Source organism: Arachis ipaensis, chromosome B2 (assembly GCF_059453495.1).
Source record: "Arachis ipaensis isolate K30076 ecotype BB chromosome B2, ASM5945349v1, whole genome shotgun sequence".
Classification (NCBI taxonomy): domain Eukaryota; kingdom Viridiplantae; phylum Streptophyta; class Magnoliopsida; order Fabales; family Fabaceae; genus Arachis; species Arachis ipaensis.
Window position 1 is genome coordinate 1,420,524 of NC_142437.1, and position 18,151 is coordinate 1,438,674.

The 18,151-nt window shown below is 32.7% G+C and overlaps 2 protein-coding genes and 2 pseudogenes across 4 annotated transcripts; 2 read left to right on the forward strand and 2 right to left on the reverse strand.

Annotated features, from left to right (window-relative positions):
• The first annotated feature begins 3,463 nt into the window (after positions 1-3,463).
• Positions 3,464-6,064, forward strand: LOC148572780 (bifunctional pinoresinol-lariciresinol reductase 2-like; annotated as a pseudogene). The gene is made up of 3 exons (XR_015905237.1): positions 3,464-3,774; positions 4,827-5,030; positions 5,130-6,064. The product of XR_015905237.1 is annotated as a bifunctional pinoresinol-lariciresinol reductase 2-like (transcript).
• Positions 6,065-6,747: 683 nt separating this feature from the next.
• On the reverse strand, positions 6,748-10,900 carry LOC148572781 (uncharacterized; annotated as a pseudogene).
• Positions 10,779-13,311, forward strand: LOC107621361 (uncharacterized). 2 transcript variants are annotated; one of them, XM_088504879.1, is made up of 3 exons: positions 10,779-10,916; positions 11,310-11,457; positions 12,945-13,311. In XM_088504879.1, exons 2-3 carry the CDS (start codon positions 11,310-11,312, stop codon positions 13,085-13,087), a joined length of 291 nt encoding a protein of 96 aa, XP_088361005.1. In that variant the 5' UTR covers positions 10,779-10,916; the 3' UTR covers positions 13,088-13,311. The 2 variants fall into 2 exon arrangements, with proteins under 2 accessions (XP_088361005.1, XP_016178877.1); XM_016323391.3 differs by having other exon boundaries at positions 10,780-10,916; positions 11,297-11,457.
• Positions 13,312-13,395: 84 nt separating this feature from the next.
• Positions 13,396-16,927, reverse strand: LOC107621346 (Acyl-CoA thioesterase family protein). The gene is made up of 16 exons (XM_016323376.3): positions 16,797-16,927; positions 16,621-16,713; positions 16,379-16,528; positions 16,095-16,141; positions 15,888-16,013; positions 15,650-15,727; positions 15,467-15,554; positions 15,007-15,119; positions 14,815-14,877; positions 14,677-14,732; positions 14,462-14,566; positions 14,329-14,385; positions 14,138-14,239; positions 14,012-14,060; positions 13,851-13,919; positions 13,396-13,757 (listed from the first exon to the last, which is right to left on the reverse strand). Exons 1-16 carry the CDS (start codon positions 16,810-16,812, stop codon positions 13,680-13,682), a joined length of 1,290 nt encoding a protein of 429 aa, XP_016178862.1. The 5' UTR covers positions 16,813-16,927; the 3' UTR covers positions 13,396-13,679.
• Positions 16,928-18,151: the final 1,224 nt, after the last annotated feature.

Below are 18,151 nucleotides of genomic sequence, written 5' to 3' on the forward strand. Positions count from 1 at the left end.
CTCTGTGTGTGTTAGTGAATGAGTGTATTGTTTGTGTGTGTGTGCTGATTGTGTGGGTGGGGTAACCGTGAGTGAGGGGGGTGAGAGAGTGAGTGTCACATGTGACTGTGGGGTGTTATTTAGTTAGGGTTTGGGGTAGATTAGGAAATTTTAATAAAGATAGGGGTAATAATATAATTTTATAAAATAAATGAAAAGATAAAATAATAATTAAAAATTAAATTAATATAAAGTATCCATCTTTAAAAATATCTTTTAATTACAAATCTATAAGTTATTTCCAATTAAATACTAATTTAATAAAAATTAGAGGTAAGTAAATTAATTCTCCTTTATTTATAAAATAAGGTTAAAAATTTATATATTAAAATTAAGGCATACAAAATATTTGTTATTTTTCAGTTATAAGAACTCTAAATAATAAATAAGAGTTTACTCAATTTTTATACAAAAATATCTAAAATGTAGTCTTAAATAAATATAATACATCATAATAATTTATTAATAATTTTTAAATATTTATGGGTCTTACACTCACCAAAGCATAGTTATCAGAACGGAACCGGTAATCAAACATCAATTTGAAGCTACAACAGGATTACTGATTATCACAGCATTCATAACATCAAATCAAACACTTCAAACCACAAACTACAAAGGACAACTGAATCCAAGTACATAGTAGTATCTTCACTCTAAAGCATAAAAATAGCCTACTTCCAACTGAATCCGATGTGTCTATGCATGAAACCATAGAACCAACCATTTCTAAGTGGAGTACAAGGGTTTGCTCTGTCCAGCATTCATTTAAAAGCAGCAGACAAAACCAAATGAAGCACATATACTCGGCTATGATTCATTAGAGATTGACCTATTTTTACAAAGCATTTATAGAGAGAGCGCTCCAATAGAGGAGACGACGACGGCCACAGAGCTTCCACACAACGGCGACACAGCTTCCTAGGACGGCGACACAGCTTTCTAGGACGACGACGACACAGGTTTGGTTTAACATTCAACAAATCAAATAAATAATCCAATTTCAAACTCAGAACAGAGACTCAGCTCAGAATCTTCAAAATTAGTTGGAAAAAAGATGAATGGCGAAGACAGAATGAGCTCGGAGAGTGTGAAACAGAGTTACCTAAAATCAGAGGAGAAGATAAGGGACGACAGCCAAAATGGCGAGGAGGGAGCAGCGAGAGGGCGACGAGGCGACGGCGACGGCAACAGGACGATCGCGAGCAGGACGAATCTGATGGAGGATGGGCGGCGAGCGAGGAAGAAGACAGAGAACGGGGGTTCGACTTGGATAACGCCGACAGTACGAAGAGAGACTCCTCGAATGGCCACGGACGGCGGCAGTGGGTCACTGAGCTCAGCGGCGGTGGAGGAACGAATGAAAGTAAGAAAGGAACGAAAACTCGAAAAGACACTACGCGGGTTCTTCTTTCTTTTTTTTTTTTCTCTCAAAACGACGTAGCCTTAGGCAGACGTAGCATTAGTAATTAAAACTTATTAAAATTTAAAAATTTGAAATTTTTTAAAAAATTAAAGTCTCTAGTAACAAAATTTTTTAGAATTGAGTTGGACTATTATTCTATAATAATTATATTAAATATACATTAAAATTATTTATCAAAATTAGTTATTAGTATAAAATATATATTAAAATATAAAAATATATTAAAAATAAATTAAATTATATATAAATACATAATAGCTTATTTGATATTTGATTTTTTTAAATACATAATGATTTTTTATTCTATAAATATTTAACTTTTCTTTCCAGTGGTACAAACTATACAAGTATACAACACTTGAAATAAGGAACTGGTTTACTTGGATGACAAGTTAACATTGATTTGTGGATATCTCAAAGTTATATTATATTACTTTACAACCGATGGATCTAAGCCACAAATATATAATATATAGTAATAAATAATCTACATGTACACTACAAGTCTCCAAGACATAGATGGCACGCAGGCCTTATTATGCATTGTATACCATAAAACTTAAAAAGCAAGAGAGATATTGAAGAGCAAGGTGCTTATTGTAGGGGGAATAGGAAAAAGGTTGGTGAAGGCAAGTTTAGATGAAGGGCATGAAACATATGTTCTTTGTAGAAAGTTCAGCTTCTTTTGTCATTCAAGGAACAAGGTGCTAACCTTGTAACAGCTTCCTTTCATGATCATCACTCACCTTGTCAATTCAACTTAAGCTCGTTCATGCTATCAAGGAAGCCGGAAATAGCAAGGTATACCATTCAATTTAATTTCTATATATAAACTATTAATAATATTAGGAAAAAAACCATTATATCAAAACATTCCATACGATAAAGTTTTAATAGAAAACACGCGTTGAACGAGGGCGCCTCTTACTTAAGGAGCACTACTTTACTAGGGTTATTCCTTTTATTTGCTATTTGGGTCAAAAGCTATTAAAGCCCAATCGAAAGTCTCTTTTTTTTTTTTCCTTATTTATGAATTGTTTCCTTTTTTTTTTAATAAAAAATTCATTTATTTATCTTTTATTATAAATTATATTTATCTTTAAACTAATATAATACATCTATTTTTTTTAAAAGATACATCATACATTTTTTAAGTTAAAAATTAAGATAAATTTTTGTTAATATTTGTGCTGACAACCTTGTTAAAATTATACTGAAAATCTTAATAAGTAAATGATCAAATATTTGTTGTTAGTTTAGTTAATTCAATTAATTTTTCTTGTTTTTTTATGACTGTCTTGATGAGTTTAATAATGAATTTGCAGCAAATTTTTATGCATTTTAATAATTGATGATAAATTTTAATATTGGTATTTTATATTTGAATTTTTTTATTATTTAACTTTTGTCTTTGTATTTTAATAATATTATAATAAATTTTGTTGATATAATACTTATGTATAATAGAGATTTTTTGCCTTCCGAGTTTGGGATGAACCCAGGAAGAATGGAACATGCTTTGGAGCCAGGAAGAGCAACATTTGATGACAGAATGGTAGTGAGAAAAGCCATAGAAGAAGCTAAGATACCACATACCTATATTTCTGCTAATTGTTTTGCTGGTTACTTTCTTTAAATCCAAATCGATCCAAATTAAACCGCTCATTCAATCCAATCCAAATCGAAAACCGATTAAAACCGCACTAATTCGGATTTGATTGGATTTTATTTTTTGCAAACCGTTGGATTGGATCGGATTTCGGATCTACTTTTCATAACCGATCCAATCCAATCCAAACCGCATAATGTACTATAATATTATTATTTTATTATTATATTTACAATTATATTTATAACATGTTTAATTTGTTATACATTTTTTTATTATTCATTTATTATTTTTATTTAATAAATATTTTATGTTTAAAATATTATTTATTTATTTATTTTAACTAACTTATAATTTTATTTCTATTGTTATGTTATCGTTGGCTTTTTAAGATATGTTAAATGTTAAGACTTGTTATGTCATTGTTGATTATTTAAAATTTGATGTTAAGACTTGTTATATATATTTAATTTTTTTTATTCAAAAAACCGCAAATCCAAACCGATCCAAACCACTTGTAATCGGATTGGATCGGATCAGATTTAAAAAAAAAGTTCATCCAATCCAAACCGCACCGCACATAAATTAAGCGTTCGGATCGGATGACTTTTTCCCTTAAAACCGAACCAAACCGCACCGCGAACACCCCTAATGCCTTCAAGGGATTCTGTGGTCTTCTATGGAGACGGCAATGTCAAGGGTAATTACTAAACTATGCATCTTCTTATATATATACTTAGCTTGAGTTATTACCTAATTGTTTTCATAACAACATATTATTTAAGATTAAATATGGTAAATTTCGTCTTTTTTTTTCTCTATTTTCTTGCTTAGAATTTACCTTTCATGTTTTCAACTTTATAAAATTTAAGAAGTTTCTGTCAATTTTTATCTACAAAGCTATGTATGTGCACATAAAAAATAGTAATTAAATTAATTATTATTTTTTAACTATTTTTTAATATATTTTATATTTTAATATATATTTTATATAAATGATTGATTTGGTAAATAATTTTTGATATACATGTAATATAGTTGAGTTTTTACTATTACTAAATAACGAGATTTTAAAAATTGAACCGATCATTAAACTAATAAAATTAGTTGTTTAAAAGTTCAACTGACATTAAATCGGATATAATAAAATAATATATTTATATAAAATATATAATTTTTAAAAAAAATAATTTTTTGTGATTTATTATTTTAAAATAATTAATCACTAAAAAATTATACTGATTCGATCTATCAACTGTTTTTTAACTATTTTTTCAATTTTGGAATAATTTTTTGACAAAATTTTTATTATCTTGAATCTAACTACTAGTAGTCAGTTTTCAATTAACCGAATTGAATCAACCAATTCGATTTAGTTCTCAGAATCATGCTAAATGATAATGTGATAAAATGAGATATATTATAATTTAATTACTTTCAATTTTTTTCTAACATAAAGGATTAAATTAAATTCAAATATTTAAGGAAAAAAATTATATAAACCAAAATAATTACAAATTACAATTTTACAGATACAAAAATTGATTAACCCTATAATTTTATGATAGAACACTGAAATTTCATGATTCATGTTATTATCATGCATCTTGGACATACAAAATTTAGTTGATGTTGTTATTATATTAATATTATTATTGAAGTTAGTTGAACATACATATGTCTAATTAAGTAGCATATACCATTTGATTAATTATATAATTAATAATATATTATGTCTCTCAAATTCGACAGCTATTACTGTGGATGAAGATGACATAGCCAAGTATACTATTAAGACCATAGATAATACTAAAACTTTGAACAAAACAGTTTATATAAGGCCACCTAAAAACATATTATCGCCGTTAGAAATTGTACAAACTTAGAAAAAGTTGATTGAGAAAGAGTTGAAGAAATCTTCAATTTCTGCTGAGCAATTTTTGAGTTCCATGAAAGGTGAGAATGTTAGATACACATATATCTAATAATAGTGAAAATAACACTAGAAAAGGAACTCAAAGTTGTTAATTACATTATTAATTTTGAAACATGCAGGAAAATCATATGCAGAACAAGTGGCAATGGTGCATTACTACCATGTTTGCATTGAAGGGTGTCTTGCAAATTTTGAGATAGGAGATGGTGGAGTTGAAGCTTGTGAGCTCTATCCCGAAGTGAAGTACACTACTGTTCATGAATACATGAAACGTTACTTATAGAATAATGAATTTGGTATGAGATGAATATATATTGAACTTAATTAGTAAGAAATTAAATAAGGTGTTTGCTACGGTCATCCAAGATAAAAACTCAGGTGCTTTTAGTAGTAGCTACCCACCAGTTGGAAGCCAAAACCAAAGACCCAGTACACAACAAACAGATCCTATCCCCAAACACCTTATTATCAACCACCTGAGCAGCCTCCGGTTTCTTCTTACGGACATCCCCCTCCCTCATATGGTTCAGCAGCGCATCAGCCTCCACCTCCATACCACATTCCACCAACCTCTGCCGCTCCATACCAACCCCATCAGGTTCATCAGCAGGCACCAGCAGAGTATGGCCAACCTGCATATCCTAGATGGCGTGGTCCATACTATAATGCGCCGGCTCAGCAACCTGGTTCTGTTCCCAGGCCTCCATATACCGTTCCATCTCCATACCCTCCACCTCATCAAGGTAGATACTATAAGCAGCAATAGTGTTATCCAACCGTCTTCTATAATAAGAGAGATTATTCTTTCTGTCAGCTATCTCCTCAACAAATTGGATTTAGATATACCTGTTATCTTGAAGCTTTAGACCAGCGTGGAGAATTGGTATGTACTTTTTGGGTCGTTTCTGGATTTGTATTTTGTTAGTTTGCATTGTCATTGGTTTGTGAATAGTTTATACAAAAAATGTTGTAAGTATAGTTGGTTTATTTCCAATTTTCTACTTTATGCAGAGTGGGGTTCCCCCATCTATACATGCCAACTCGTCAGAAAACATATACTTGTATCACTACATATTCAAAGATTTCTTACCCTCTTTTATGGTGATGAGTAGTATCATGTTCGGGATTTTTTGTCTCTAAAAGAATGTACTATGTGGATTGTCCCTTGTGAACTTTTATGTTGTATATTTTTGTAAACTCAACAAAGGAAATTATTGGATCGTAAGACGCACAAGAAATACAAGGGAATTAAAAAATAAATTATGTTGTTAAGGCCTAAGGGGAACATTTTATTTGAACCCTGCTTAATAAAAAGTTCATCTGGTTCTTGAGGTTAAAGAAAACTTGTGCGCATCAAGCCATGAATATTTTGGTACTTGTGGATAGTCAAATATTTGTTTCTATCCTATTTGTTTCTGAGTGCCAAATTCTTGGCGAAAACGGGGACGAAATTTATGCATGTGTCAAATTTTAAATGGAGACACAATGCATACATAAGACTTTAATCAAAAGTCCATAGCCAATGGATTGAGATTCTTAGTCCCTATTTTCTATCCCTTTCCATTTTCTCCACTCATAATTTGACACCCCAAGAACACAGTTTAGAAATCTCAAAATTGATGAGAACTATTAGGTGTAACATTTCTTCCAAGAGTAAAAGGAAATATACTATGATGCTAACAGAAACGTTAATCAGTGATGATAATAACATTAAATTCCTTGGGCATAGATAAAATTGAGAAGAAAAAGCATGGGAGATATAAGGTTTTAGAAAGTTATGCCAATCTATGCCCATAGCATTAAAACCACTTGTAAAATGTATACAGATACCTGCTAAAAAGTACAACAGAGATTATAGTTATCATTCACTTCTCAAGCACCATAACTTCTTCCCTAGACGCAGATCCCATGACTTTGAATAACCATTAATTAATATTATTACACTACAATCGAGCATTCTCTTGGCAAATCGATGCGAAGCCTTGTATAGGAGCCAGTGAAATAAGCAAGCAGATAACATGAAATAACAAAGAGGACTTAAAGACCCGTATCAATGAGATAATCACCCAGCCTTTCAACAATCATGTTGCACTGCCCTGGAGTCATCGGCTCATCGTAGATTCCGATAATCAACGCCTGATTCGTCTTCTTAATGGTAACACCACCAGGACCCTGCATGACAAGGACAAGCTGAGATTTTAACAACCAATGGCCAAAAACCAGCATCAAGGTAACAACGGTATGGACATGGTGCAGCAATGAGTTTTACGCTGATGCTGATTCATTGTGAGCTATGGCCTAAAGCAGTCACATACCACAATTTGAATCCATGATTACATCATAAATTTACTCAATCAGATTAGCAGATTCACATTATCATAGATTGTTGTATTTTCTTTGATGAACTTGTGCAATCAAAATTCAAGCTATAATTAGAAACAGTCAGTACCTTCTTCCCTCGAATGACAGCGCCGGGTTCACCTTGTATAACCATATATTTGGTGCCATCGAGGTACAACCCGGTGGGGGCAAGCGGTCAAGGCTCAGCAAAGTCGTTCATGATAGCAGTAATTTCCTCAGGCTTGAACTGCACAACACAAAAGACCAATCAAGAACAGATCAACTAAAACTATTTCAGATTGCAAGGATCACTTGACTTATGCTATGAACCAAACACACTTGAAATCCCCAGCCACATGTTACTTGCACAAGTGATGTGAATATCCGATTTCATATATAACAATAACGAGTGTATGATTGATCTTATGATGTTACATACTAATAAAAAGGAATGCATCTCATATCAGATAATCACACAGTCCAAACTCCAAGTCATTCCTAATGACTCTCTCCAAGCTTTAATTTATAGCATAAATTGCACTTAACAAGTGAAACATTAAGAATCTGAAAAATTAATCAATTAGCTCCAGTTGATAAAACTAAACAGCTATGGTTAAAGCGCGAATGTATCAAATTAACACCAAAACCATAGGATATGTCAGTATGTCACATGCAAATCAAATCTGATAAATCGGAGAAAAATTAACGGGAAAAAAAAAAAGAACAGATGAATCTGGAAAACAAAGCACTAAGAAAGAAGGAGAGTTTTGGAGAGAGAAATTGAGAAGTATTAAAGATAACCTGAGGGAAATTAGAGCTCTGAGCCCAAACACTGCCGTCTTGGCCGACGATTGCGGCGGAGGAGAGGTGGTTGCCTTCAATTTCGCAGAGAAGGTGGTCATCGACGTAGGTTTGCCACGACGGCAACCGGCGAGACGACGGCGAGAGTAGAGACGACGGCAAGCGGTGATCCGACGGCGAACTGCTCCAAGCCACGAACAGAGAAGCCAGCGAGGATGGGGACAACGTGCCGAGCTACCTGGGTTCCGGACAGGGGAAGAGGAAGAAGCGGAAGCGCTGAGAACCTGGAGACAGCGGCTACAAAAAATCTAGGGCTAGGATTTTGTCGATTTGGTTTGGGTCTTTAACTGCTTTTCTTTAGAGGGGTATGAATGATCAAGACTCAAAAGAATTGGGGAAGATGAAGAACAATTTTAATTTTTTGTTTTTTTAATATGTTTTTGTTTTGTTGTTTTAATTATTTGAAATTATAAAATTAGGATTAATTGAATTCTAAAATTTGATTAATTTAAAAGGGTATTTTTGTCTAATCAAATAAAAAAAATGTTTAAGTCTTTTTATAAAATTAAATAAATAAATGTTGTTTTATTTTTATTTAATTAAAAGGGTATTTTAGTAAAAGTTGTGATATACTATATATTTAAAAAAGAAAAAATTAAATGCTGACGTGAAAAATAAATTCCACATGTTTTATTATTATTTGTTCATATTTTAAACGTATCGGTACGTATGAATTTATTATCGTACCGTAGCAATCACCTAGATTTTAATTTTGATGCACTGATAATGTAAAAGTTTTATACAGTCGTATAATTACATCTGTTTTTTTGAATGACTATTCATGCAGTGTATGTGAAAGAGAGTTATTTTGACTGATATGATATTACGTAATTAAATATACGTATAAAAGTATTTTACACTAATAGTGCATCTAAATTAAATTCTATTAATATAATCGTAAACAGTAGGATAGTAGGATGGCAAACAGAGAAGTCCGCCTGCCCCGCCCCGCCTAGTGAGACAGTCTTAAATTTCTCTCCCACTTCGCAGTTCGCTTAACAGCCGGTTGGTGAGTCAAACCTGCCAAATCTCTTTTTATTTGTTTTAAAAATCATTAAATATTAAATAATATATATAATTTTACAATTATTTTAATAAATTTATAATTTCTAAAAGACATTAAAAAAATTATAATTTCTAAATTCACAAACATTAAAGTCTTTATAATTATAAATATATAATAAACATAATCATAAACCAAATTTTTTGAAACAAAATAATAAAATCAACATTATCCAAAGCAAAACAAACATTGTTTAACACATATAATTAAACATTTCTAAATTTATAATCAATCAAATGTAACACATAATCCAAAATATAACTTAGAAAGCCGTGCGTGTTAGACGAACTTTTTAAGTTTAACAATTTTAAATTTCTAACTTAGTCCGTCCTTTTTAATGGATTATGCAGGTCAAACTGACAATTTTTGACTCGTTTGCCACCCCTAATAAACACTACTTATTAGGTGAGAAAGAGAATTTCCTCTTTTTAAGAGAAAAAATATGATTGTTTTCATCTAAAAATATCATAAAATATTAAGTAAGATAAATTCAATTGTATGTTTTCTTTTTGTTCCACATAATATTCCTTTGTGAGTAAAATATAATTGTCACAAACTCACATTAATAGCCAAATCAAAAGAATGAATACTTGTGATGTTTTTCTATCTAAGCAAGATATGAATGAATCAAACTTGGTAAAATCCATTGAAAGGAGAGAAACAAAATGTTCCGACCACAACCTTCAGATCTCCCAAACAGCCAAACAATTACCTGATTTTTCGGGTCCAGGCCCAACATACGAAATACGATTCAAAATTGGTTAGAAAACCAGAAAAAGAAATCTCCTCTATCTATGACCAAAAAAAAAAAATATCCTCTATCTTAACCTATAAAATAAAGAGAAAATGACAAGTACGTTTTTTATCTTTTATCCCACAGACATTTTTATTTTTGACCATTAAAAAATATTTTTAAATTCTTGACTTTTACAAAATTTAGACGGATCAGTCCCTGGCGGAAGCATTTGGACTTATCAATCCTGACGGAGGCATTTGAACTGAGGGACTGATCCGTCCAAGTTTTGTAAATGTCAAGGATTCAAAAGTATTTTTTAATAGTCAGAGACAAAAATGTCTGCGGGATAAAAAGTCAGGACTTATTTGTCATTTTCTCTAAAATAAAATAAAATAACGACTCACTATATAAAAATATTCAAATAACCAAGTTGGGTTAAAATAGTAGTTAATTTACAAACAAGTGTCGTGAGTTCGAATTTCACCTTGTATATGCAACAATCCATTGACAAGCGGCACGACGGGATTAGTCTTGACCTGTCCGGTGGATGATACGTAAAAAAATAAAAAAAAAATTTCAAATTAAATTTATATTACTTTATAGTTTATTCTACTTTCTTGTTCCCTGTCCAGTCGCCGCCACACTCCCACCAGGCCAACACCGTCCCGTTCTGCTGCAGCCACCAGCGTCCAGTTCTTCTCCAGACGCCGCCGTCCTTTCTGCTCCGCCGTGATAGTCTCCCTCATCTCCGACGTTGCCTGGCCTTCCTCTCCCAGAGATTGAAGCTGCGAGTTCCTCTGTCCGCCACTCCGCGAGCTCTGTTGTCGCCTTGCCGTCGTCTTCTGCCTCTCGTTGCCGTTTTCTTCAGCCAGACTCGCCTCCAGTTCCATCCCTTCCGGCGTTCAGGTATAATGCGCGACTCTGTTCCTCGATTCAGCTCTTCAACATCTCGTCGCTAATTGTTCTTCTTCAGCATCCGTTAGTTGTTCTTCTTGTTGCTAATTCTTGTAGTTATTGAATATATTTGCTGTTATTGTTCTTGATTACTTAAAGTTTTTGCTAATAATTGTTCAGTTCTTGTAGTTATTGCTGTTATGGTTATTATTAATTTGTTAGTGATTGTTGCTGTTGCTGCTACTGTTCTTGTTGATTTATTAATTTTTTTGCTAATAATTGTTCAGTTCTTGCTAATTTTTTTACTACGATTGAACCATTGATCTAGTGAACCAGTAGCTAGATTGAATAATCATTCATTCTTCTAAGGTGGTGCTAATAAATTGTGTCAGCTAATGTAATAAGATGTCGCTGCGGCGTTTCTTGGGATTTTCCGATGGTGAGCTGATGAGGTCTGATGCAAAACCTTGCTCCAGGTTGATGAGACACACTGCTGGGATATTCAGTGTTGGTGGAGCCTTAGGATTTTGGGTTCTTTGCCGATTGCACTATGGTTTGCTTTTTTCTTTTGTTCCCTTGTTTATGTCTATGCATCTTGTTATTTTTCACATGCCTTCTAAGTGTTTGGTGAAATGCTACACTTATCATAATGGTAAGATTTTAGTTTCTGCTTCCTTGCATTTATGAATGTCTTTCACAAGCAAATTTCAAAGGTTCACCCATTTATAAATATATAATACATGTTTTTTTATCCTTTTTTAATCTGTGTTATTCGGTACTTTATGTATGTATTCTCCTAAGCCCTTAACGACCCATAGTTAACAGTATCACTAGTGGACTAGGAAACAATAAAAGATCATCATTCTAGTAAATAATGGGAAGAATGTAACTCTGAATACTTGGTTACAGAGAGATATGCTTAGCTCTACTTACCTCGTCCAGAATTACTACTATCGAAATGGGAAATGAACAAACAATGTAATGCTAGCAGTATCACTGAATGTTTTTTAGAAGATTATAGTAATGTAACAGGTTCAATACACTCTTGTAGCTGTATCAATATAAAGTGTAAGATTATGGTAATATAACAGGTTCACTACACTTAACCCTTTGATTCTTTAACCACACTTGCAATTAGTCAAAGAATTGGGATCAAAATAGAAGAATGGAGAGAGACGAAATCCTATTCATGGATTAGGTAAAACCATGCTTGACTTCAGACTTTTTTCTGATGCTAGCCCCATATAACCCCTCCAATTTGTAGCTAACCCTTCACGAAATCCTTAAGCGGCCAAGCCAATTCAGGCCCATTGGCACTGCTACAGAAGAGTAGTGACATTGTCCCACTTGAATCTCAGCAAACTCTTCTGTTTGATGTTTTTCCATGTTTCATTTCCTGTGATTTATTTGGCTTCTTGAAATTGTTACAACTTTGAGCCCTTGCTTCTTTTTTTGGCCTTTTTTCTATTTACCAAAACCAAGAATAGTCATTTGATCTTCCTTGGATGATGATATTAAAGCAAATAGATAATGTATGGATCTTTTTCTTGTCTAATTAGAAATAGGAAATCAACTTATTAATGTGAGCCAATATGACTTATACAGATTTCTTGTCTGCTCTTTTGGTAGAAGCTAGTCCTAATGTTATTTGTGAACATTGCACTGAGATTAGCCACTACTTTTCATTTGTCACACTTTTTCTCTTGTTGGCTATGAGTTTGTTTGTAAGTTGGTTTTAGAGAGAAAGGGAGGGGAAGGAGGGTTTGTAGTGTTGTACTTTGAAATTCTACACTATAAACCACTTCCTTCTTCTCCTCTCCAAAATCCCAACTTGCAAATTACCCCTTAAATAGAATATGAGAAAAGAAAATAAAGCTGTAGAAAAGAAAGTAAATGTGTGTTTCAGATATCTGGTTTCACTCTAAAATGGTCTTATGAATTTTTCAAATAGTTTTGGGTGCAAACATTTTCAACTTTTTTGAGTCCTTCCACAGTTCCACTACAACTAATAATCAAGTTTTTGCATCATTATCACTGCAGGCCCTCGAATTACAATTCCCAGGAGTCTTCGTTGGGCAGCTTGTGGTGCTGTAACTACAAGCGCAAGCACAGCTTTGCTGGTTCGTTTATTTAGTCCCGAGTGTGAACCCCAGAATATCGCTGCTTATGACAACAAAAAGTAGTACTGGCTGTTCCTCTCTCTCTCATTACATAGAAAGCAGAAAATGATATATTTTGGGATGCTTTAATGATGGACTAGCAAGAGTGAATTACACCACACTAGTAACTCTTAGCATCTACTTAGTGAATCAGGTTACCGTTGTATTGCATTTGTAAGTTTTATCGTATGTCCTATGAATTCGATTATATGCTGACTATCAAGATCATCAAGAAAGTCAGCAATTTCCTCTTTGGTCTGATAATATGCTGAAACAAAAAAATATCTTATATAATAAAAAATCACACTTGATAATATCAATGGAATTGAAAATAAAAAAGATTTATTCTCATTTCTATATATACTCACTTTTTATAGACAAACTTGATTTGATTTAAGGGACTACAATGGTTAGATTCAACAAGCATTCTAAGAACAACATTTTGGTTAATGTATTACATTGTATATTTCTATGCTGTAGTGACAAAACTTCATCTCAATTTTATATCACTTATCACAGTATTGCATGTTGTGAACCCCCCCAACTATAAGGGAGACAAAGAATGACCCTGTCCATAGATATACAGGCTACATGTTTCTTTCCATTTTCAGCGGTTTCATAACTTAGAATTAGCTGCAGAACTTTGGCTTTTAACCTTTCTGATTAGGCCTTCTTGAACCAATGATGCAAGAAGCTGCATGTTTTTACAAAATAGGCACACCCACCATAAGAATCAAAAGGAATATGATTTTTGATGGAGATTATGTTCAAATGATATTACACTTACCTCTCGTTTCTGATTGAACATCTGGCCTGTGACAGTGCCACGTGCATTATAGGCACTAGGACTAAAAATCTGCAGAACACATTTGAAGGAAAAGTCACAATTGTCAAATATTAATTGATTGGTTCATTGTTCATTTGAAAGAGGAACACTGTGAAACTCACCACATATAGTATCCAGTCATCAGCTATTACAGGTCGGTGAAACCACATCCTGAGAAATGAATTTGAAGAATTGAAAACTTTTGTATGGTATGCCTGAGATGTAAAAAATGTTAATTGTGTACTTACGCATGATCAAGACTAACAGAGCTTGCCTTCATACCCTGCTTCCGGTGGGGATTCAAAGCTACTTGAAGAAATATTAAATCAGAAGCAAATGCCACCACACACCTAATGGATAATGGACAAACAAAAAATATGAAATCCAAGAAAGCTTATGCCTAATGTTAAGTATTCCAAAGTGATATAAGATAATGTACCTATGCAAGGCCTGATCATCTGAAAGTTTTCCCTTTGCTCTAAACCAAAAATTCAAACTGCATAAAACATTTAAACAAGTATTAAAGAAGGCAAAGAATTGATCTACCCTTCTTTTCCCCAGCAAAGTATTACCTGGGAGGAGATTTGGTCTGATTTGTTGAAGTTGTAGGTTCACAGAACCGTATCTCTATTGGCCAGGGGGTGAATTTAGTTGTAGCAATTTTGTTCCGGTAAGTTCTGAAGCAACAAATTTAGTCATCAAAGATCCTTAGCTTTATACACATGAACGTTCTCTAAATAGAATCTTATATTCTCTAAGAACACATTGCACCCCCCCAAAATCTTACTTTGGAAGACGAGGATCAGTAAGACGTCTCTCCCGCAGCTCCTCCATTGACAAAAGCTAGAAACAATTAATAATCTGAAATCAGCAACACCATTTTCATTCTTAAATCTTAATTAATATAAATAACCATGTAACTTACCTTATCTGGTGGAGGCACAGATGGCATGGCTACCTCCTGGTGGTCAAATCCTAATTCTTCTTTCTGTATATTAAGAAAATAACTTAAGCATACTCTGAATTTATGAAAGAGAATATGTTAAATGAACATGTCTCAGTTGTTGTTGCATGGGAAAGTTCATTCAATACTGTCTCTAAGAAGAACATAAATTACTTGAAATGAAGCCAGCAAAGTGAACACAATATTTCCCTTTTGAATTGCATCAACTCTCCGCGTGGCAAAGCTCTTTCCATCTCGGAGACGATCAACTTTATATACAATTGGCACTGGAAGAAGAATGTTCATACTAAGTATGTTTGTTTACAATTATGAAGTAAAGCAAACAATTTATTTAGCAGTGCAATAATCTACATGAATGCATTGAGTTTATCTTGGTACAGAAGCATAGAGAGCTTGAAAATTGAAATTACTTACTGCTATTATTGCTTATAGATAGCTTATGCTTAATGAGTTATTTACCTATTTTTATTCAAAGAATATTACCTACTAATTGATCTAGTCTCAGCAAAAGACATTCAAACAAAGGATAAACAGTTCAATAAATATATATATATCTCATCTTAAGAGAAGTAAAAAGAATCAGAAAGACAAGTTTATGAGTAAAGGTGCTTACTGTGTAGGTCCCCTGGAAGAATAAAATAGGCATGCAAGCTGTGAACAAGCTTAGAAAAGTCAACTGATTTTGATGCAGCAGCCAGTGCCTGTAAGTAAGAGGTCATCTCAGTAGTCTATGTCTAGAAGCTTCTACTGAAATAAGTCAAATGCATTATATGAACATACAGCAGTTTTGTCATACCTGCCCAATAAACTGTCCCCCAAACACCTTTCCAAAATGTGGAGCATCCGGAAGTGTAACTCCTTTGAAAATATTTACCTTCAAAACAGAAAGAGGAAAAAAAAGGCTATAAGGTTTTCAATGTTGATATACAACATGTTAGTACCAATCATCAAAGATAGACATCTATGTATAGGTTAGGAAATAAATATGAATCCATTTCAAAGATTTTCAAATTAATAAGGTAAACTAAGATGACCTCAATGGGTTCCAAATGCAATATAATCTCCAGAGTTGAAGATGTTTTGACAGAGTTGTCGGCTCTCCAGATAGAATTAGGGTGCAGCAGTGGCAAGTGTTCTTGGGGCAGCACCAAGCAAGTGAGCTAACACAGGAATCAACAAAAGTGAATACAGGCTAACATAGGAAAACAATAATTATGATAAGAAACAAACTAATAGGGCACCTTTGACAAAGCAATGACATCTGTCTGGTGAACTGGATTTGAAAAACCTGCAAGTAGAAGGATTATAAACTAAAGAAAATCTAAAGAGCCAGCACTTTTATTAAAATTTAGTCAGCATTTAACTAGCAGAAAAAGAGTGTGTAATCTCACACCATCAGATATAATTTCACATTATTAAAAATACTATTAATGACTACAAATTACAAAATGTACTGATCCCCTAACACTACTGAACTAACTATGCATGGTAAGACAAAGATCCAAGGACGAATTATGTTTACTACCATAACCAAAGTAGTCATATCTTTTCAATTGAAACTGTGGACGAATTTCATCATTGGCCTTCACAGATCCAACAACCTCAGCCTCTCCCTCCCAGATGAAGTAGACACCATCCCCAGCCTCACCCTCGCGAGCAACATACTCTGCTGCCTCTACACAAGTACATACAACAATTCAACAACAATACTAGAATTTCCAGAAAATTCACTGCATGATTCTATGCTAACATGTTCTTCGAATTTACCATAGTGTTTGACAACCACGAGTTGAGATATCTTCCTGACTGAAGAGCGAGGAAGCCTCTGCACAAGAGGAACGCATCCCAAAAACTCAATCACTGCAACAGAAAACAAAAAAACAAACAATGTTATCGCATTCGTTTTGTGTTTTTCTCTTGATCCAAACACTCAATTCTCTCACCTTGCTCGTTGTCCATTTCGCACTCGATTCAAAAACAAATTCAAATTCGCTTTTTGTTTGGTTTTATCGCCACAAATATGACGTATATATATATATATATATATATATTATTATAGTACGTGGAGTGGGTGGAATACAGTGTGATGCGAGTGTGGCTTTATAAGGTGGAGCCGCAAAGGCAGAGACGGTGATGTAAAGGTTAGGCGGAGAGAGAATGATAGAATAGAATGAGTCAAAAAACACTTTTCTCAAAATTTAAATATGTTTATTTATTTATTGACTCATATCATATCATATCATATATATGAAACTGAAGAAAAGAAGAAGGAATGATAGAATGTTGGGCGTGCACGTGAATAACGGTGGTCGGTGGTGGGCCACAGCGGATCTTAGTCTCTGTTCCGTCCAGAAAATAGGTACGTAATTAATTGCCATGCCGTCTCTAACTAACTCTAACCCACCTTAGATACAGTGGAGCGACACATATCTAATTATCTATCACATCCAATCACTGGATAACAAAATATATATCTATCCCAAAATAATTTCGGATATAAGAAAATATTCTTGTTGCTCATAAGATAAGATAACATATATTTTGGGGGTTATTTATTTTATATTATATTATTGAAGCCATTTATTAAATTAGGATAAAATATTATTTTAGTCTATAATATTTAGACTAAATTTTAATTCAATTTTTAATGTTTTAAATATTTTATTTTAATATAATAAAAATTTAAACAAATTTAATATAATATCACTTTTAAATTTAATATGAATTATTAATTAAATGAATAACATAAACACTAATAATATTTTTAATTAGATCATATTTTTTTATTTTCATGTGTTAGAAAAATATAACTAAAAGTTTTCTTATAACACTTTTTTTTATTCTTTTTTTTTTTTTTTTGTATAAAACCTTAAATTCTAATAATCAATGGTCAACGTTCTAAAAATAAAGAAAATCATATATATTGATGATTGTTGGACGGTCGATTTCACTTATATACTAAAATCGAACGTTATTGTCTCTTCAATATGTTAATTATTCGTGTTAAATTTAATAGTGGTATAATATTAAGCTCATTTAAAACTCTTAAAATTAAAATATATGTTTGAAATATTAGAAATTAAATTAAATTTTATCCCAATAATTACTTTATCCAGTAAATTATCATATTATATTGAAAATTAGAAATACAGTTTACCAAGAGCTTATTGCTTACATACATATAAATATAAATAATGTTCATGTGATATGTATGATCTCTAATAATAGTCTAATTAACAGAAACGGGTCACCATGAAGAGCACATGATGATGATTATTAAACCTTAATTCAACTAAAA

What these genes read in the sequence shown, in the direction of transcription:
- LOC107621361 (XM_088504879.1), top strand. Translation starts at nt 11,310, where the DNA reads ATGTCGCTGCGGCGTTTCTTGGGATTTTCCGATGGTGAGCTGATGAGG. An exon ending in TCTTTGCCGATTGCACTATG is followed by an intron (nt 11,458 to 12,944) that starts GTTTGCTTTTTT and finishes TTATCACTGCAG; the next exon opens with GCCCTCGAATTACAATTCCC.
- LOC107621346 (XM_016323376.3), bottom strand. An exon ending in CGTGGTTGTCAAACACTATG is followed by an intron (nt 16,529 to 16,620) that starts GTAAATTCGAAG and finishes GTACTTGTGTAG; the next exon opens with AGGCAGCAGAGTATGTTGCT. An exon ending in ATGACTGGATACTATATGTG is followed by an intron (nt 13,920 to 14,011) that starts GTGAGTTTCACA and finishes TGTGTTCTGCAG; the next exon opens with ATTTTTAGTCCTAGTGCCTA.